Source organism: Entamoeba dispar, genomic scaffold (genome assembly GCF_000209125.1).
Source record: "Entamoeba dispar SAW760 scf_1105229462641 genomic scaffold, whole genome shotgun sequence".
Classification (NCBI taxonomy): Eukaryota; Evosea; order Mastigamoebida; family Endamoebidae; genus Entamoeba; species Entamoeba dispar.
Window position 1 is genome coordinate 1 of NW_001855294.1, and position 16,631 is coordinate 16,631.

The 16,631-nt window shown below is 22.3% G+C and overlaps 3 protein-coding genes across 3 annotated transcripts, besides 37 other annotated features; all 3 read left to right on the forward strand.

Annotated features, from left to right (window-relative positions):
• Nucleotides 1-38: 38 nt before the first annotated feature.
• Nucleotides 39-107: a microsatellite.
• Nucleotides 108-183: 76 nt separating this feature from the next.
• Nucleotides 184-224: a sequence feature (AT_rich).
• Nucleotides 225-350: 126 nt separating this feature from the next.
• Nucleotides 351-525: a microsatellite.
• A 78-nt stretch (nt 526-603) lies between these two features.
• Nucleotides 604-647: a sequence feature (AT_rich).
• A 165-nt stretch (nt 648-812) lies between these two features.
• Nucleotides 813-852: a sequence feature (AT_rich).
• A 68-nt stretch (nt 853-920) lies between these two features.
• Nucleotides 921-1,102: a microsatellite.
• Nucleotides 968-1,101: a microsatellite.
• A 46-nt stretch (nt 1,103-1,148) lies between the features above and the next one.
• Nucleotides 1,149-1,301: a microsatellite.
• A 390-nt stretch (nt 1,302-1,691) lies between these two features.
• Nucleotides 1,692-1,868: a sequence feature (AT_rich).
• Nucleotides 1,869-1,974: 106 nt separating this feature from the next.
• Nucleotides 1,975-2,001: a sequence feature (AT_rich).
• A 171-nt stretch (nt 2,002-2,172) lies between these two features.
• Nucleotides 2,173-2,257: a sequence feature (AT_rich).
• A 144-nt stretch (nt 2,258-2,401) lies between these two features.
• Nucleotides 2,402-2,459: a sequence feature (AT_rich).
• An 82-nt stretch (nt 2,460-2,541) lies between these two features.
• Nucleotides 2,542-2,662: a microsatellite.
• A 56-nt stretch (nt 2,663-2,718) lies between these two features.
• Nucleotides 2,719-2,897: a microsatellite.
• Nucleotides 2,898-2,946: 49 nt separating this feature from the next.
• Nucleotides 2,947-3,119: a microsatellite.
• Nucleotides 3,017-3,204: a microsatellite.
• Nucleotides 3,205-3,362: 158 nt separating this feature from the next.
• Nucleotides 3,363-3,410: a sequence feature (AT_rich).
• Nucleotides 3,411-3,610: 200 nt separating this feature from the next.
• Nucleotides 3,611-3,647: a sequence feature (AT_rich).
• A 245-nt stretch (nt 3,648-3,892) lies between these two features.
• Nucleotides 3,893-4,032: a microsatellite.
• EDI_197940 (uncharacterized protein) lies at nt 4,026-6,965 on the forward strand (the record flags this gene model as incomplete). The annotated part of the gene is made up of 1 exon (XM_001739967.1): nt 4,026-6,965. The coding sequence occupies one exon, from the start codon at nt 4,026-4,028 to the stop codon at nt 6,963-6,965; it is 2,940 nt and encodes a 979-aa protein (XP_001740019.1).
• Nucleotides 5,683-5,745: a microsatellite.
• Nucleotides 6,125-6,251: a sequence feature (AT_rich).
• A 140-nt stretch (nt 6,966-7,105) lies between the features above and the next one.
• Nucleotides 7,106-8,927: a repeat region.
• A 20-nt stretch (nt 8,928-8,947) lies between these two features.
• Nucleotides 8,948-9,000: a sequence feature (AT_rich).
• Nucleotides 9,001-9,510: 510 nt separating this feature from the next.
• Nucleotides 9,511-9,552: a sequence feature (AT_rich).
• A 4-nt stretch (nt 9,553-9,556) lies between these two features.
• Nucleotides 9,557-9,720: a microsatellite.
• A 94-nt stretch (nt 9,721-9,814) lies between these two features.
• Nucleotides 9,815-9,842: a sequence feature (AT_rich).
• A 45-nt stretch (nt 9,843-9,887) lies between these two features.
• Nucleotides 9,888-10,028: a microsatellite.
• Nucleotides 10,029-10,054: 26 nt separating this feature from the next.
• Nucleotides 10,055-10,139: a microsatellite.
• A 343-nt stretch (nt 10,140-10,482) lies between these two features.
• Nucleotides 10,483-10,569: a sequence feature (AT_rich).
• A 213-nt stretch (nt 10,570-10,782) lies between these two features.
• EDI_197950 (uncharacterized protein) lies at nt 10,783-12,015 on the forward strand (the record flags this gene model as incomplete). Its single annotated transcript, XM_001739968.1, has 1 exon — nt 10,783-12,015. The coding sequence occupies one exon, from the start codon at nt 10,783-10,785 to the stop codon at nt 12,013-12,015; it is 1,233 nt and encodes a 410-aa protein (XP_001740020.1).
• A 22-nt stretch (nt 12,016-12,037) lies between these two features.
• Nucleotides 12,038-12,160: a sequence feature (AT_rich).
• A 144-nt stretch (nt 12,161-12,304) lies between these two features.
• EDI_197960 (uncharacterized protein) lies at nt 12,305-14,472 on the forward strand (the record flags this gene model as incomplete). Its single annotated transcript, XM_001739969.1, has 2 exons — nt 12,305-14,360; nt 14,408-14,472. 2 exons carry the CDS (start codon nt 12,305-12,307, stop codon nt 14,470-14,472), a joined length of 2,121 nt encoding a protein of 706 aa, XP_001740021.1.
• Nucleotides 14,172-14,203: a sequence feature (AT_rich).
• Nucleotides 14,473-14,549: 77 nt separating the features above from the next.
• Nucleotides 14,550-15,135: a repeat region.
• Nucleotides 15,136-15,197: 62 nt separating this feature from the next.
• Nucleotides 15,198-15,661: a repeat region.
• Nucleotides 15,662-15,711: a sequence feature (AT_rich).
• Nucleotides 15,712-15,754: a microsatellite.
• Nucleotides 15,755-15,790: a sequence feature (AT_rich).
• A 4-nt stretch (nt 15,791-15,794) lies between these two features.
• Nucleotides 15,795-16,631: part of a repeat region that runs on past the window's edge.

Below are 16,631 nucleotides of genomic sequence, written 5' to 3' on the forward strand. Positions count from 1 at the left end.
TTTCATTATTTACTTTTAGAATTATAATGTATATTATTTAAAATAAAATGAAAATCAATAAAAAAAAATCTAAGTATTTAAAAATAAATAATATAAAAATAAAAAAATGCACTACCCAGGAATCGAACCCGGATCTTCACCTTGGGAGGGTGATATTCTACCACTAGACCAGTAGTGCTTCTCTTTATATTTCTTTTTTATTTATTATTATTGTATTAATAAAACTTACAAAACTATTCATGAATACAAAATATATTACATTCCAATACATTAATACTATTAGTAAAATTACTTAATATTCAATATGTGAAATAGATCAATAAAATATTAACCTAATAAAAAGAATTAAATTATTTAATCTCTAATTATTTAATTTTGTGTTATTTTCCTTTAATATTTATTATTCTTATAGTTTTATATCTTTTACTTATTTATTTCTTTTGATTATTATCTTTATTATTTCTTATTTTATTTTGTTTTTACTTTAATTGTTTCTTTAACTGTCTCCATTTTCATTTTATTTTAGATTGATTATCCTTCTTGTTCTATACCCTCCTGTTCTTTTTCTGAAGTGAAGAAGAAATTCTTATGAACCAACATCACAAATTATTTATAAAAATTACAACAAATTATATTTAAATAATTATCTAAATGGTTGAATATCATTAAGAAAGAATTGTAAAATCTTTATCCAACATTGTTACTTGTTATTTATAAATATTGATAACTGAATTTACTATTCTATATTTGAATTTGAATCCAAATACAGGAAGAAATTATTTATCAAAATAAAATTACCAAAAGAAAAATGGATAAAATATATTATATCAATAAAATAATGTTAATTATTTTCAAAGATTACATTTGATTCCTTTTTATTGAACATTTATAATTTCTGTAATAAAAATACCTCCCCTTTGTTTCATTATTCATTTCAACCTTTATTATCTCTTTTTAATGAATTACTTTTTATATTCTTTCTTTTTCTATTCCTAACTTTTTACCTTTATTCTTTTTATCTTCTTCTCTTCCTACTTTCACTTTTCTTTTTTGTTTTGTATTATTCTTTCTCTTCCTTTTTCTCTTATTTTCTTTTTTCTTTCCGATTTAATACCAAATATTATTTTTAATTATGTTGTTGGTTCATTTTTATTTAATTCATTTTATTTATTTAAACTTAATTTATGATGATTTAATTGTTATTTATCTTTATATTTATTATTTCTATATTTTATTATTATTCATTTATTATATTCATTATTTATTTTCTTTGTTTAATGTGTTTATTTATTATTTTATTTCATCATCACAAATAGTTATTTTGTTTCTCTTTTAATAAATGAAATTATATTTTGCAATATTAAATTACATTGTAATGAACAAACTCATTTAATGAAATTCTACTATCAAAAAGATTTTTAAATCATTTCGATTATACTATTTTTCAATACTCTTTCTTTAATTAATTTAATAAGTGGTGAATTATCATTTATACTCTCTTTATTTTCCAATTAATATTCCTATTAATATAGTATTATTTTCTTTTGTAATAACTGTAGATAATATCATTGTATATTCGTTAGAATGATGAAGTATTCATTCATTTCTACTATTTTGTGGAATATTTAAATGAAGATGTCTAAATGTAATTACATTAGTTTTCATTTATTTTCTTTTTTATCACATTTATGTTATTATTATGAAATGAATATGATAATAAATAATTTGATATATCAATGTATAACATTGTTTATTCAATTATCTTTATGAATAATATTTATTTATAATATTTAAATAATTCCAATATTCCAATTTTATTTATTTTGTATTTATTTTAATAGAATATTACAAATATCAAATATATATTTGTGTTGTTATTGTTTAATTTTAAATCATTTATGATTACTTCAATTATTCAATTTATTATTATGATTGTTGAAATGTTACAATACTTTCTTATTACTTATTTTACACATTAAATTAATTTATTATTAATATTTTGATTGTTATAATCTTTCCTTTTGAAGTATTATTCAATATTTTCATAAACAAAACATAAATCAATATAAATGATAAGTATTTATTCATAAATCAAATGAGATGAAACAAGTAATTCATTAATAATAATATGATAAAAAGAAGAAACTGATTTATTAAATCTAACAAATGATGATATAAATTATGTTATTTTATTCTTTATTTCAATAATTAAATAAAAATATTAAAAACTCAAAAATAATAATTAAATTAATAAAAAGATACACATCCACAATAAATTGAAATTTGATATGTTCAAATCAATACAAATGGATAATATCATGCAAATAATAAACATAAAGAAAATCGATGAAAATTCAACTATTTTTTTAATTAGTCAATTTTTACATTATTTCTTTGGTACAATAATTTTATAATACATTTATTAATTTTATCATTTCAATATCTTATAAAATTATTTTGTTGATACTTGGAAATATAATATGATATTTTATATATTTCTTTTTTGATATCTTCTATATTTTCACTTTCACACTTTCATTCTTCATTTATATATTTAATTATTTCATTACATATTTTTTATTGAAATAATAATTAATATGTTATTTTATTTATTTATTTTTATTTATTTTATTGTATTATTTCATTTAATTATTATTTATTTCATCTTTCATGTTGTTTGTCATTATTTCTCTTAGTTTGTTGAATTGAATTGATGTATAATTATTTATTATATTTCATGATTTTTATATTATCTTTTTATTGTTCATTTCATCTATTCATCTTGCTCTTTTATTTATTTCTATATATTCTTCTTTATTTATCTTTATTCTTCTTTCTTCTATTATTTCTTTAATTTCTATAATGTCTATTTTTCATTTTAATATTTATTATATTTAATCAATAACAATAATAACTTTTTATCTTCTTTTCTTCTATTTCTGATTGTTCATTTGTTCTTCATTATTTATTCTATATTGATATTCTTTCTTTTCTTTTATTTCTATTTCATCTTCTATTTCATTTTTTCTCATATCTTTCTATCATATCTTTATTCTTCTATTTCTTGTTCTTGTATTCTTTCTTTTATTATTTCTTCTTGTTCTTCTTCTTTCTTTCATAATTTCTCTTTCTTTATCATTCTATTTCTTCAAATCTATTCATCATTTCTTATATTCTTTTCTTGTTTTCTTTTGTCTTTCTTTCATTGTCTTTTCTTATAATATCTTTTGTTTCTATATCTGTTACATTGTTTATTCTCATAATAATATTGATTAAACATTTTACTTGTATTATAATATTTGTGGTTATAATAATTACTTTTCATTTTATTATAATTGTGATTAATTGAGAATGTACTATGGTATTTATAAATATGATAATTATTATTAAAGTAATTATACTTTTATTTTGTTGATAATGATTATAGTTATAACATTGACAATATCTTCTAAATTTATTTGTTTATGTATAATTATTTCTATATGATTTTCATGGTATTCTTGTGTTGCAGAAATAGAACACCAATGAATCATTAAATAAAAAAAAGAATAAAAAACTTATAACTCATTCTCAGAAACAAAATAATTCTCGTTGTCATTAAAAAAGATAGAAATATTAAAAACTATAAATAATGTTAAAAAATTAATCATAGTCATTACAAAATAAATGATAACTAATTTTTTAAAGAATAAAACCTGTAATTAACTAGAAAATAGAAAAATATGTTAATAAGAAATAAAATAATAGTTATTCTCATTTGTTATTCTTCTGATTATATTTTTTAACAAAGGGGTCTTCCTTTTTATGACATTATAGGTTAAGGATTATTTGTAAGGTATCTTTTAATTAATCTTCCTTTAATATTTTTAAAAGATAAACTGAGTTTTTTTTTAAGTAAATATGAAACCAAAAAGAAAAATAAGAAAATAAAAAAATCTTAAAAGTAATAAAATGATAGATTTAAAATAAAAGTAGTATAATAAAAAATAGTAAAAGAATAGTTTATAAGAAAAGAGAAAAAACAAATGGAAACGTGCATGAACCTTCAACCACAACCTCGACCAAAACGAATATTGGGAGGATGGGATAATGTCATTAATGAGGTGATTGAGTGTAACAAAAACATAAAAAATGAAAAAGAAAAGATTAAAGAAACTGCTCGTGAGATTGCTATAGATGCAGTAAAAGAAAAAGAAGAATGGGAAAGAAAATCAAATAAAGAGAAATTGATGAGTGGTATTAAAATTGCACAAACCATATCGTATTACATTCAAAACTATTGGGAAGCCATTGGAGGTTGGAAAATGATGAGTGGAGATAAAAAAAAAATAAATGAACATTCACAATATAAAGAAGTAGTAGAAATTTTTAAAAGTTGTCCACTTCCTAATGAAAGTGATGGTAAAGAAGATCCAATGAATATACTTAAAAAAATTGGTGGCCTAACAAAAAACCAAATGGCTGAAGTTGTTAACACAGTTGAGTCTGTTAAAAGGTGTCAAATAAATACAAAAGAAGACATATGTATTGTTGAAGAAGTTAAAGCAGGGATTGTATTGTATAAAGAAATTCCACCAATTATCGAAATATTCAATAATTTTAATGGAGAAAAATTACCAGTACTTATTGTTCTAAAAGATGAACGTACTAAAACTAGTATTATTGATTTATTACCATGTTTTGCTAAATATTCACAAGTAATTGCATTAAATGATTCAGATGAAGAGACTATTGGAAGAGTTGCAAATGGAATATCTGATGTAATAATTGTAACTCATTCAATATTAAAACAATGTTTAAAACAAATAAGTCAACGTAAATTTGATTTAATAGTTTATGAAAATGAATTAACAGAATCAAATGATTTAAATACACCAATGTTATTAACAAATCTTCAGTATGACTCTTTATTACTTTTTATCACATCTTTACAACCTTGTTTTCCTCGATACCTTTCATTATTATTTCCTAATGATTTGCCAACTACATTTTGGCAAAGATGTAATATTTCTCATATAGAATCATTAGCTCAATTATTACGTTCATTAATATTAACTGTTTCAGTTCATCCACCTTCAACATTAAGACAAATAAATGCTCCTCTTCCATTAAAATTAATTAAACCAAAAGAATTTAATAACCCACCTAAATTAGAAATACCTCAATTTCCAGAATTTCTTATTATCAAATCAGATATTCAAACAAAAAAATATGATATTAAAAATTTAGATAATCAACGATTGAATGATGCAATGGATGAAGTTATTTTAAAAAGAAAAATAATTCCTTTAGAAACAATACATCTTCCAAAATTACCTGAAGTAAATTTATTAGACTCTTTAAGAAGATGTCAGTCATTGCAACCGTTATTAGATATTATTGATTTATTGATTAGAAATAAACAAAAATTTGCAGTTGTAACACAAAACATAAGATTTATTTGTATAGTATTACATGCACTACAAATTATTCGACCAACTCCAATTGTCATTCTTAAAAAATTTGAAGACACCGCAGTATTAGCAGGAATATATAAACTTAAAGGAGGGTGTGTTATTGTATCAGATGAATGTGTTGACGCATTAAGATATTTTAATGTAGAGTCAGTAATATTAATAAATTCAAGTATTGGACTTGAAATTAAAAGCATTGTTGGAGCAGTTGATGTAGTATTAGTTGGAGAAAAAATAAATAATCAAATAATATCAACAATAAATGAAAAAAAAGAAAAAAAGATAGATGAATTTGCAAGAAATAATTATATCCCATGTGAACGAGTTGTTCACATTTCAAAAGAAAAACTAGTTGAAAGTATATTAGAAAATTTATATCATTATAAAAATCAAAAAGAAATAACTACTTCTTCTAATAATGAAATTAAAGAAGAAAATGTAAATACCTTAAATACTTTAACTATTAAAAGCAATAAACCTGATATTTCATTTATTAATATCCCTTCAATCTCTTCTCAACCTCCTTTAATGAGTGTTGTTTCTACTTCTTCTAATAGATCTATTCCAAGTCCATTAAATGAAAATAAGAATATTAAATTGCCATTGATATCTACTTCATTGCAACAACCAATTCCTCTTACCACAACATCACAAGAATTAGAAACAAATCCAATAATTAATAATAATATTTGGGATAATGAAATACAAAAAATTGAAAAGAAAATTACTAAAAAAATAGAAGATATTAAAAAAGAAGAAAAAATATTAGACATTATTAATAAACTTAAAAATTATAAAGAAAAAGAATTCTTAAAGGAAAGTGATGTTTTTAAACCAAAAGAAAACTCTAGAGAAGGTTTAAAACAAGTTGAAATTCCTTCTTTATTATTTAAATACACTCCTTCTAAATATGAACCTTGTACTGAATTAAAGAAATTAAATATTCCCATTATTGAATTAAATCAAATACAAACCTTCTACTTAAATCCTTTGTTTATTCATTTAGCACACTCTGATTATAGAAAACGTACTAATGACATGTTACCAAAAAAGTCTTTAAAATCTTCGTCTTATACTCAAACTCATCCAATAGGTCCTCAAGGTCCTATTAGAATTGAACAAGCAATGCAATACCAAACTAGAAGACCTATTGGAACCCCTGGTGTAGCTATTCCTATGACTAGATACGTCCAATTAAATCCTGCTGTTTATACTGGAGTCACCCAATTTAATGCTGCACTAATTCCAGGAAATCCAATTATGACACCTTCAATTAATCAAACAGTTCCTCAAGGATTAGCTCAACCAGTAATACCACCACTAACTCCTGGAATTACTGGAATATCAAGACCAGTAGGATATGGCGGTAAACTAATAAACGGATTTAGTATTCCTCCACCACAACCAGATGCAGCACAGGTTGGGCTTCGCCCTATGACCAACTATCAAAACCAACGACAACCACAAATGTCAACTATGACTCCAGTTTTTGTACCTAAAAAAAAGAATTAAATGAATGAAAATGATTTAATAAAAATCTATTTTAAAAAGAAGTTTTTACGTAGTTTTGGATCTTAATTTTTTTTTTCAAAAAGGCTATAATTTCAATTTTTCTTTTTTTGTTACTTCATTCTTTAAATGGTGTCTAAATAAATTAATGTAGAAAGATGAATAATACAAGGTGATAGTTTATCTAAATTATTATTTGTATTATCTATTGATATATTATCTAAATAATTAGATAAACAAATTAATAAGTTATCTATTAAAATGAATTGAGAATAAAAACAAGTCCAGTTAAACCACATATTATATATTGATGAGATAATAACTAACAACACCAATGAAATTAAAAAAACAAACAAATTAACAAATGAAATATTTAATGTAATATGATTAAAAATAAATGTAGAAAAGAGTGGGATAATGAATAATATCAATGATCAAATAAATAGTGAATGAGCAGAATTACTAAGAGTAACTAATGTTAATCATTATAAATATCTTGGTATTGAAATAGGAGATAAAATAAATATTAATAAATATTATACAAGATTATTAAATGATGTATCTTCTATTCTATCATCATTAAATATTATGAAATATAGCAGCATCAATACAATTAGAAAAATTAATAATGATATAATCTCCAAATTAAGATATTGGTTCTGTATTGTCAAATGGAAACTTGGTGATTTGGAGAATATAGATAAACAAATAAGAAAATCATTGATACAACTCTAAGTATACAGTAGAAATATCCCTAAAAGTAGATTATATGTTACAATAAATGAATTGAGAATGGGATTAATGTCAGCACGAGATGAATGTTGTAAGGAATTAATAAGAATATATTTAAAATATAATATCAAATACAGAAATAGGAGAAATGATAGAAGCAGTAAAAGAGAATCCAAAATGAATAATTAAAAGAATGAAGAGAGCATTTGGTAAGAAAATTAATTTCAATGAATTAATGAATATAATACAGTTAAATGAAATAAAACATGATGTAAACAATGTATTTGAAATTGTAACAAATAAAATAAATAAAAGATATTTAAATGAATTGAAAGAAATGAAGTGAATATATAAGAAATGTAAATTGTATATTTAATAATATGAAATTAACAGTAGCCACATGGAGGTCATTAAATATAAAAAGAAATGTATTCCTCCAAGTAGTAAAGATGCAAGAAGGAGTAACTATGACAGGAAGTATTAATTCTAAAATACTTAATTGTGAAGCTTTAATTTATTGTAAACATTGTTATAACACAATTCCATCTATTAGCCATATTTTGTTATGATGTCCTATAATGAAGAAGAATCAAATATTAAAACACGATTATGTATGTAAACAAATATATAAACATATATTAATTACCCATTTTAATGAATTTGATGAAATAGATTTTGATACACCTCATAAGTGTATTAATAATAATGAAATGGTTATAACTTACAATAAAGATTTATTGGTTAGTGACCATTCTTTTAATGCTAGAAGACCAGATATATATTATCAAATCATCAATGAAAAAATTGATATATTATTGATGTCGCCATATGTCAAGATAGAAATATAGAATTAAATTATATTTACAAAATAAATAAATACAAAGAATTACAAGTGAAATTAATACAAAATAGAGAATTAATTTATGTAGAAATAATACTTGTAATATTAACAATCAATGGGTTGATACATAAAGAAACAGTAAGAAGATTAAAGACACTAAAATTACAAATCAACTTCCCCAAAAATACTACGAACAATCATTATTAAAAACATGAAATGCTTAATATTTTACATATTTAACAATGGCAACACATTAGAAGAGGAACCTTCTAATTCTCATATTTTAGAAATGAACTCTATTGTAGAAATAGATCATATTGAAATCACTGAAACAATCACTTCTCAATAATCATAAAATCCAATCGTGGATATATCTATTATTTGTTATTTTTGTTCTTCTTTTTGTTCTTTGAATTATTAAAAATAATTAATTTTAATCATTTATTGATATTAATTTGTTTTATTCTCATTTGTTTTTTCTTTTATTTTATGATGAGTATTTTTTCAATAGTTTCAAAGAATTCATGAGTTGATAAAAAAGATAAATCTTCTTTGTATAAGACTACAATATAAAAAAATGTTATTTCGTTTACTCATCAACTGAATCTCTAAAAATCAATCATTACTTTTTATGGAATTTATAAAAAAAATAATCTTCAATTTATTTACAAGAAGGAATACTTTTAAACCTATATAAAGACAGTACTGTCACTGAACAATATTTATTTGTGTAAATTATTTTTTGTTAATATAAATATGTCACTGTCCATGATTTTCTTTAAGACATCACTCTTAATTATGTTCATTGTGTTTGTATTAACTAATTGCACTACGAATGATCTTTACGACATAATTTCTTCTATTAGTTCTTAATGCTATCAAATACCCTTTCTTATTTAAATTCATACAGTTCGTATTAAAAAAGGAGGATAATCATATTTCTGATATTCTTATCTTTTGTTTTCAGTAGATATGTTTTTTATTAATAATAATTTTATAAATATTTTATTATTTAAAGAATAAATTTAATGAAATATATATAATAAATTGAAATTAAATAATGTAAATATTCATTTAATAAAATAATTTGAAAATTAAATGAATGATATGAAATTAACAAGTAGAATATTGAAGAATAATATAAAATGAAATGGTTATAATTAATTAAAATTAATGAAAGAAAATGGTATATTTGTATTAATTAAGAAAGTATTAATTACATAAAATAATACTTTAAAGTAGTGTAGTATTTATAATGATAAAATATCAACAATTGAACATATATTATTAAATTATATTGTAAATAAGAATATACAAATTGATAAACATGAATTAACAAGAGAATATATCTAGAGATGTGATAAATTAAAATATAAAATAAATATAATGAATGATGAAGAAATTGAGAAGAAAACAAGAGAGAATAAAATGAAATTAATATTTAATAAAATGAAATGAGTAAATTCTAATGAAGAATTGAAAATAATGAAATGTTTATTATATTGAATCAACAAATAGTTAATAAAATAGAATATTTCATAAAATACCATATATTTAATATAGAATATAAAATAAAACAAATATAAATAATAAATAATATGACAATGGTATGTGATAAGAAGATAATTCTAGTATTTACTATGAACTTGAAATGTATAGATTTCTCCATTTCAAAATAATACAAATTAATAAACTAAAATGAAAGTAATTTCAGTGGTAATAATAAATTGATTAATCAATAAAGAATCAGTAAGAATGATAAAATAACAAGGTATAATAATTGAATATGAAATAATAGTAAAAGATATAATAATTAAAAACATGAAAGACATAATGAAATACTATGGATATCATTGATGAGAATATAGAGAAGTAACTCATGGATAAGGGTCTGAAGAGAGTGAATGATATAATCTCATCTGAGCAAAGTGAAGCTGAAAAGTCAAGAATTAATAAAACTTAATTTATTAATTTTTAATCAATTTTTGAAATATTATATTTATAAAATGTTATATAAAACATAAAAATAAATATGAAAGAAGAAAATTACTTTCTGGGTTTTATTGTTATCTCAAAAATATTTTTAGTAGTTTATAAAAAAGACAAAAAAGTAAAGTAAGTTTTAATAAAAGATTTAAAGGAATAATGTTAAATCAAAAAGAGAAAAAAAAAAGAACTAATATTTTAAAAGAAAAAAAGAATAAGAATAAAATAATGGATATTATTACAATGAATGAATGTAAAAAGATGTTCGAGGCGAATAACCTTCATTTTCCAGACGAGTTTTATCATCTTCCTGATTGTATAAATGTTATACCTGTTCAAAGAATTTCTTCTACTTTAGTTTTTGTAAAGTCAACTAATCAACAAGTTAATCCTAATACAAACAACTCTCAGTTTAATTCATTTACACCATCTCAACCATTTGGACTACAACAAAAAACAAATACTGTAGCTGATCTTTCAATTCCTGCTAACCCAAGTACTTTTAAACAAATCCAAATGGAAGAAGAACCATTTTCTCAAATAACAGATTTACAACAAACTGTTCCAAATGGAGGACATGCTTTAGATATACCAGAAACAAGGTTCACTGAAATAGAAAAACCTGCTGTAGAAATGAAATATTTAAATCCAGTTAGTGGAGAAAAATTTGACCCAGTTGATAAAAACCAATTTAAAGAAATGCTTTCCAGTACTTTTATTCAAACAAAAAAGGATTTAACATCTCCTCAACCAAAATATCCAACACCTCAACAACCAGTTGATTTATTAAATGCAAAAGCTCCTAAATACTCTCCAAAAACATCTCCTAATACTTATAAAAATTCACCAAACATCGAACTTTCTCCTGCTATTCAAAAAAAATATCCTAAACTTGCAAAACCAAATCAACCATTGGGAAGTCCAAGTCAACTAACCCGTAGTGGTATTACTAATTCACCATATGGAACTCATAAAAAATTATATCAACAAGCATCCTCTCCAGTATTATCTCCTATTGGAAAACCACAAATAAAAACTTCAGGATCAACACAAATTAAACCAAGTGCAATTACAAGTATCGAAGAAAAGTTTAAAAGAATTAATTCACAGCATAACACTACACCAATTCCTAGTGTTAAATCATCTCATTCAATTAGAGACGATTTTAATTTTTCTAAACCACAAAACCATTCAAGACCACCAAAAACTGCTCAAGCAATTATCGAAGAAAAGAAAGAACAACCAAGTTATCCAATCAGTGATTATTATAACAGTGATGAAGATGCTCGTAGTCGTAATAGAACTGCTAAAGCATATTTACAAATGGACTGGACAAAAAAAGGCAATTTAACACCATTAATAAATAGGGCAGATGGAGATGATCCAGCAAGAATCTTCCAAATGGCACCAATTGTTATAGGTGATGAAACAGAATTCATTGGAGATTCTAGTAAGCAACAACAAAGAAGAAATAGGTCAATGGCTTGGAAATAATCTTTATACTAATTTTGATTAGATTTTTATAATTTTAAAATTAATTAATATATGTTTTATATAACATAAAAATAAGGGTTTAATAATGAAAAATAAAAAAAACACGTCATCATAAAAAATAATTAAAAAGTTATAAAATTAATTTGACAAATAATACCACGTTCTATTAGAAATAGTTTCTTTTTGGATTATTTTAGTATTAATATTAAAACTTAAAATAGAAACTTATAACTTCTTAAAAACCCTAATTGATGACGTGTAAAAGAAAAATGTAACAAAACAAAATCAAATGGATAACACAGGACATCATAAAAAGGAAGCTCCTGAAAGGGTGTGTGTGATTGATGTGGATGCGGGTACTGAAGGTAGTTTGAGAGATTTTCAGTCATATGAAAATAAATCACCAAAACAACCTTTTCGTTCTTGTATCAATTACAATTCTTCTTCAGCAAGAAGACCTTATTCTTTTTTAAAACATCACCCACATTCTCAAACTCAAAATTCTCAAATGCCTCAACACCTTTGTTTTGGAGAAAGAAATAATCCTAGTCTCTTTACAAATTCTTCTAATAATCCACAAGGATATTTTCCTATCCTTCAACAAAATTTTCATACAAAACAAAATACTTTAAATGAATGTGGATTTTCAACACCATCAGAACGACATATAAATGAACCATTTGATAGATACTCTATTCATAAAAGTCTTAATTCATTAGGAGTTCAACACAGTATTAGGAATGAAAGAAATCAACCACAAATGGAACAATTTCATCGATCTACTCAAATTCCTAAATACCAAAAAAGTTTTATACCAACTAGATACTGTCATTCATATCATCACCATATACCAATAGTATTAAATAAACTTTCACAACAAAAAATTCCTGAACAAGTTTTACAAAATGATTTAATACAATCAAAAGTACATAACCCCACTCATTTACATCAACAAGTAAATACTTTAACACCTTGTTCTCAAGAACAAATCAAAATTTCTTCTAATCAGCAACAAAACAATTACCCTCTTTATCAACCAATTTCTTATACCACTCCATTTTCAAACTTACAAAATCGAACTTCTAAAGATTATTCAATTAAGCAAAAACAAACAGATTCTATTGATTTAACATCGGATGTTAATTCAGAACTTCCCCCAATTGATAATAATGAATTTTATGCAACGGATCTCCCTCCTCTGGGAGTAAGTCATAATATACTTCAACAATACTCAACTCCTAAAACTTCTCAAACTCAAATTAATCCTTTAATTAATAAAAAATTAGAAATACAAAAGAAAGAAGATCAGAGCACTCTCAGAACATTATCACCATTAGAAAAAATAATAAACAAACCAGAAAATAAAGAACAAAAAAGATCTAATCAACTAAAATCACTTTCTTCACTTATAGAAAAATCAAAACAACAAGCAGAACAATTGTTAAAGAACTCTAATACTACTATTACTCAATTAAAAATACAACCAAATGATAATGATAAATTACTTCTTGTTAAAAGTGATATTATTAATTCTGAAAGAAATGAATCAAAGAAACCACGTGATACAATAGTTGAAAAAGAAGAAAAACAAAATATTGTTAAAAAAATAATTCCAATAAAACCAGAAATTATTAATAATGAAATATCAATGGGTGTTCAAAAAAAAGAAAGTCATGATAAAATCGAAGATAAATCTAATAAAATAGAAAAAGGATTAGAAGTATATAACGATGACAAGAATTATTTAATAACTTTTTCAAATGAAAACGTTAGTAATTATTTTAATTTCAGTATTGAAGAAGAAGGAGCAAATGATTCAACAGAAGAAACAGAAACATTTGAAACGAATTGTACAGTTGAGGAAGATGATTATTTTAATGAAAAATATGAATCAAGTTATAATGAATTAATGAAACTATTAAAAAAAATTCATCCAATAATCAAAGAAAAAGAATCAAGAAAATTTGCAGAAATGATTGTTAGCTATTTATTAAGATTCGGAAATGATATTAATACATGGAATTCAGGAAATGAGTTTAATGTATTTGACAAAACTTCATTGCAAGAAAATGTTATTAATTCATTTATTAAAGAAAGGACATTACAAGTTAATATTTATACAAATGTGGTTTTATATAGAAGAATTACTCGTGCAGTTAAAAATATTAAAATTAATAATTTTATTATTCCTATTGAACTTCAAGAATTTTATTTAAAATCAGAATGGAAATTTGCTGATGATTTAAGGTTAATGTTACAAATAGCAAAATATGGAATTGGTGTTTATGAATTATATCTTAATGATTCTTTATTAGATTATTCACTAACAATGAAAATGCATTTTAGTTTGTTTTTATTTGTTTATTTAATTAGAAAGATATTAATAAGTTAGGTACTATTGAAGAAAAAAGAAGATTTCTAGCATCTAGAGTAGAAGATTTACTTGATTCGTTATAATAATAACGATGTTCATCAACAATGACATCTAATGTTTATTCATTTTATTTATATTTCATTGCATTTTTCAGTTACATGATTCTTTTATCAATCCAGAATATACATCAAATTTTATTGTTTTTGATATTGAATATTATCGTGTATACTGTAAAGAAAATCAAACAACAAACAGGTATTCAAATTCAAAGAAAAGAAAGGACTTCAATAACAATAAAATGTATAATAATAGTGATAAAAGAAATAACAAGAGAAAAATGAATAGAAAAAGAAGAATAGAAATAAAAATAAATAAGAAACAAAGTAAATATAATGATAATAAACATCATACAAATAAGAAATCTAAATTATTAACAATAAATGAAATTGAAATGAAAATTAAAAGAATAAGAAGTGAAATTGAGAATGAGAATAATCAGAAATATATAAAAAATAAGAAGATAAAGAGAAGAAATGATAATATAGAATAAGAAGGATAATCAATCCAAATAATATAAAAATAGAGAAAGTTAAAGAAGAAATTAAAGTAAAAATAAAAGAATGAAGAAAGAAATAAAAATTATAATCAAAGCAAAGAAATAAATAAATAAAAGATGTATAACTACAAGAATAATATATATAAGAAAGAAAAAAAACACATAAAAACAAAGAAACAGAATAACAAATTGTTGGTTTAGAAATAATAGTAAATAAGGAGTTAAAAATAAAGAAATAGAAAAAATAAATAGAAAAGAAATAAGTTAAGCATTAATAGAATTTGTTTCTATTGTTCCTAATTCAGTGGAGACTAGTCCTACCCTGAGTCGTTTTCTAGTAGTTTCACAACATATGTTTGGTTGTGATAGAAGCAATGTTCAATGACATTATCATGTTTTTAATTATATGGTTTTTGATTTCTTTAATGATGTCAATTTCGATTTTTAATTATTTAATTATTTTAATACTTTCTATATTTATTAGCCCATTTATTGAAATTACTACTCCAATTATTTTAACATCCTTTAATTTATCTATTTTCATCACCCTATTTTTTATTCTTTATAGATATTTCTTTTCTTCAAATACCCTCCATTAATATTATGATCTGCCACAATAGTCATATCAATTATTAGACCAGTTTTATTCTTTTTATCTGGTACATATATATCTATGGTATTTTATGATATTATTAATAACTTTTTGGCATTATTTGAATAAAAATAAAAAATGAACTAATTATAGATAAATAACAATAATATTAAATATTATTATTTTATTATTAATTTTATTATATATTATTGTTATTTAAAATAATAATAAAATAAATAACATTTAATTTAATGAATAAAATGAAATGATGTTTATTAAAATAATAAAATAATAAATAAAATAATGTGTTATAATGTGTATTTAAGTATTTAATCATCTGATTTTAATCTTAAATACATTAAATTAAAATGGAAGAGTTAATAAACAAGAACACTCATTTCATTAAAGAAGAAATAGAAACAATTCCAAATATTCAACAATCAATTGATGATATTAATAAACAATATCAATATTATTTAGGAAGTATTAAAAATGAAATATTTGAAATACAAGACAATGAAACATATTCAGAAGCTATTAAAAGAGGAGAAGGAATATTTGATAGAAATGATGAAACAGAAAGAAGAAGAAGAATGGTAATAGAAAAAAGTCAAGAAACAATTAAAAGAATAGAAATAATAAAGAATCAAATGAAGAAAATAATAGAAGAATGTAATTCAGATGAAGAAATACTAAGTAAAACACGGAATGAAATAATCAATAAAATCATTTCAATTGAAGAAATGACAATGAAAAATAAAATATTCAGAGCACCAAAAGAAAAAGATAAAATCACAGAATCATTTAACAAAAAGAAAAAAGAATGGAACACATATTATAGTGATTAATTAGAGAGGAAGAAGAAAAAAGAAGAAAGAAAGAAACAAGAAGAAGAAAGATAAGAATAATGAAAGGAATGAATACAAATGAAGAAATGAAACAACTAGAAGAATGGACAAATAGAAAAGTATCCAATATAATATTTGATTCAGATAATGATAATTGGAATAAGAATATATCAATATTTAATCAAAGAATAATAAATAAAGAACATATAATAATTATTATTGAAGATGAAGATGGAGATAAATTTG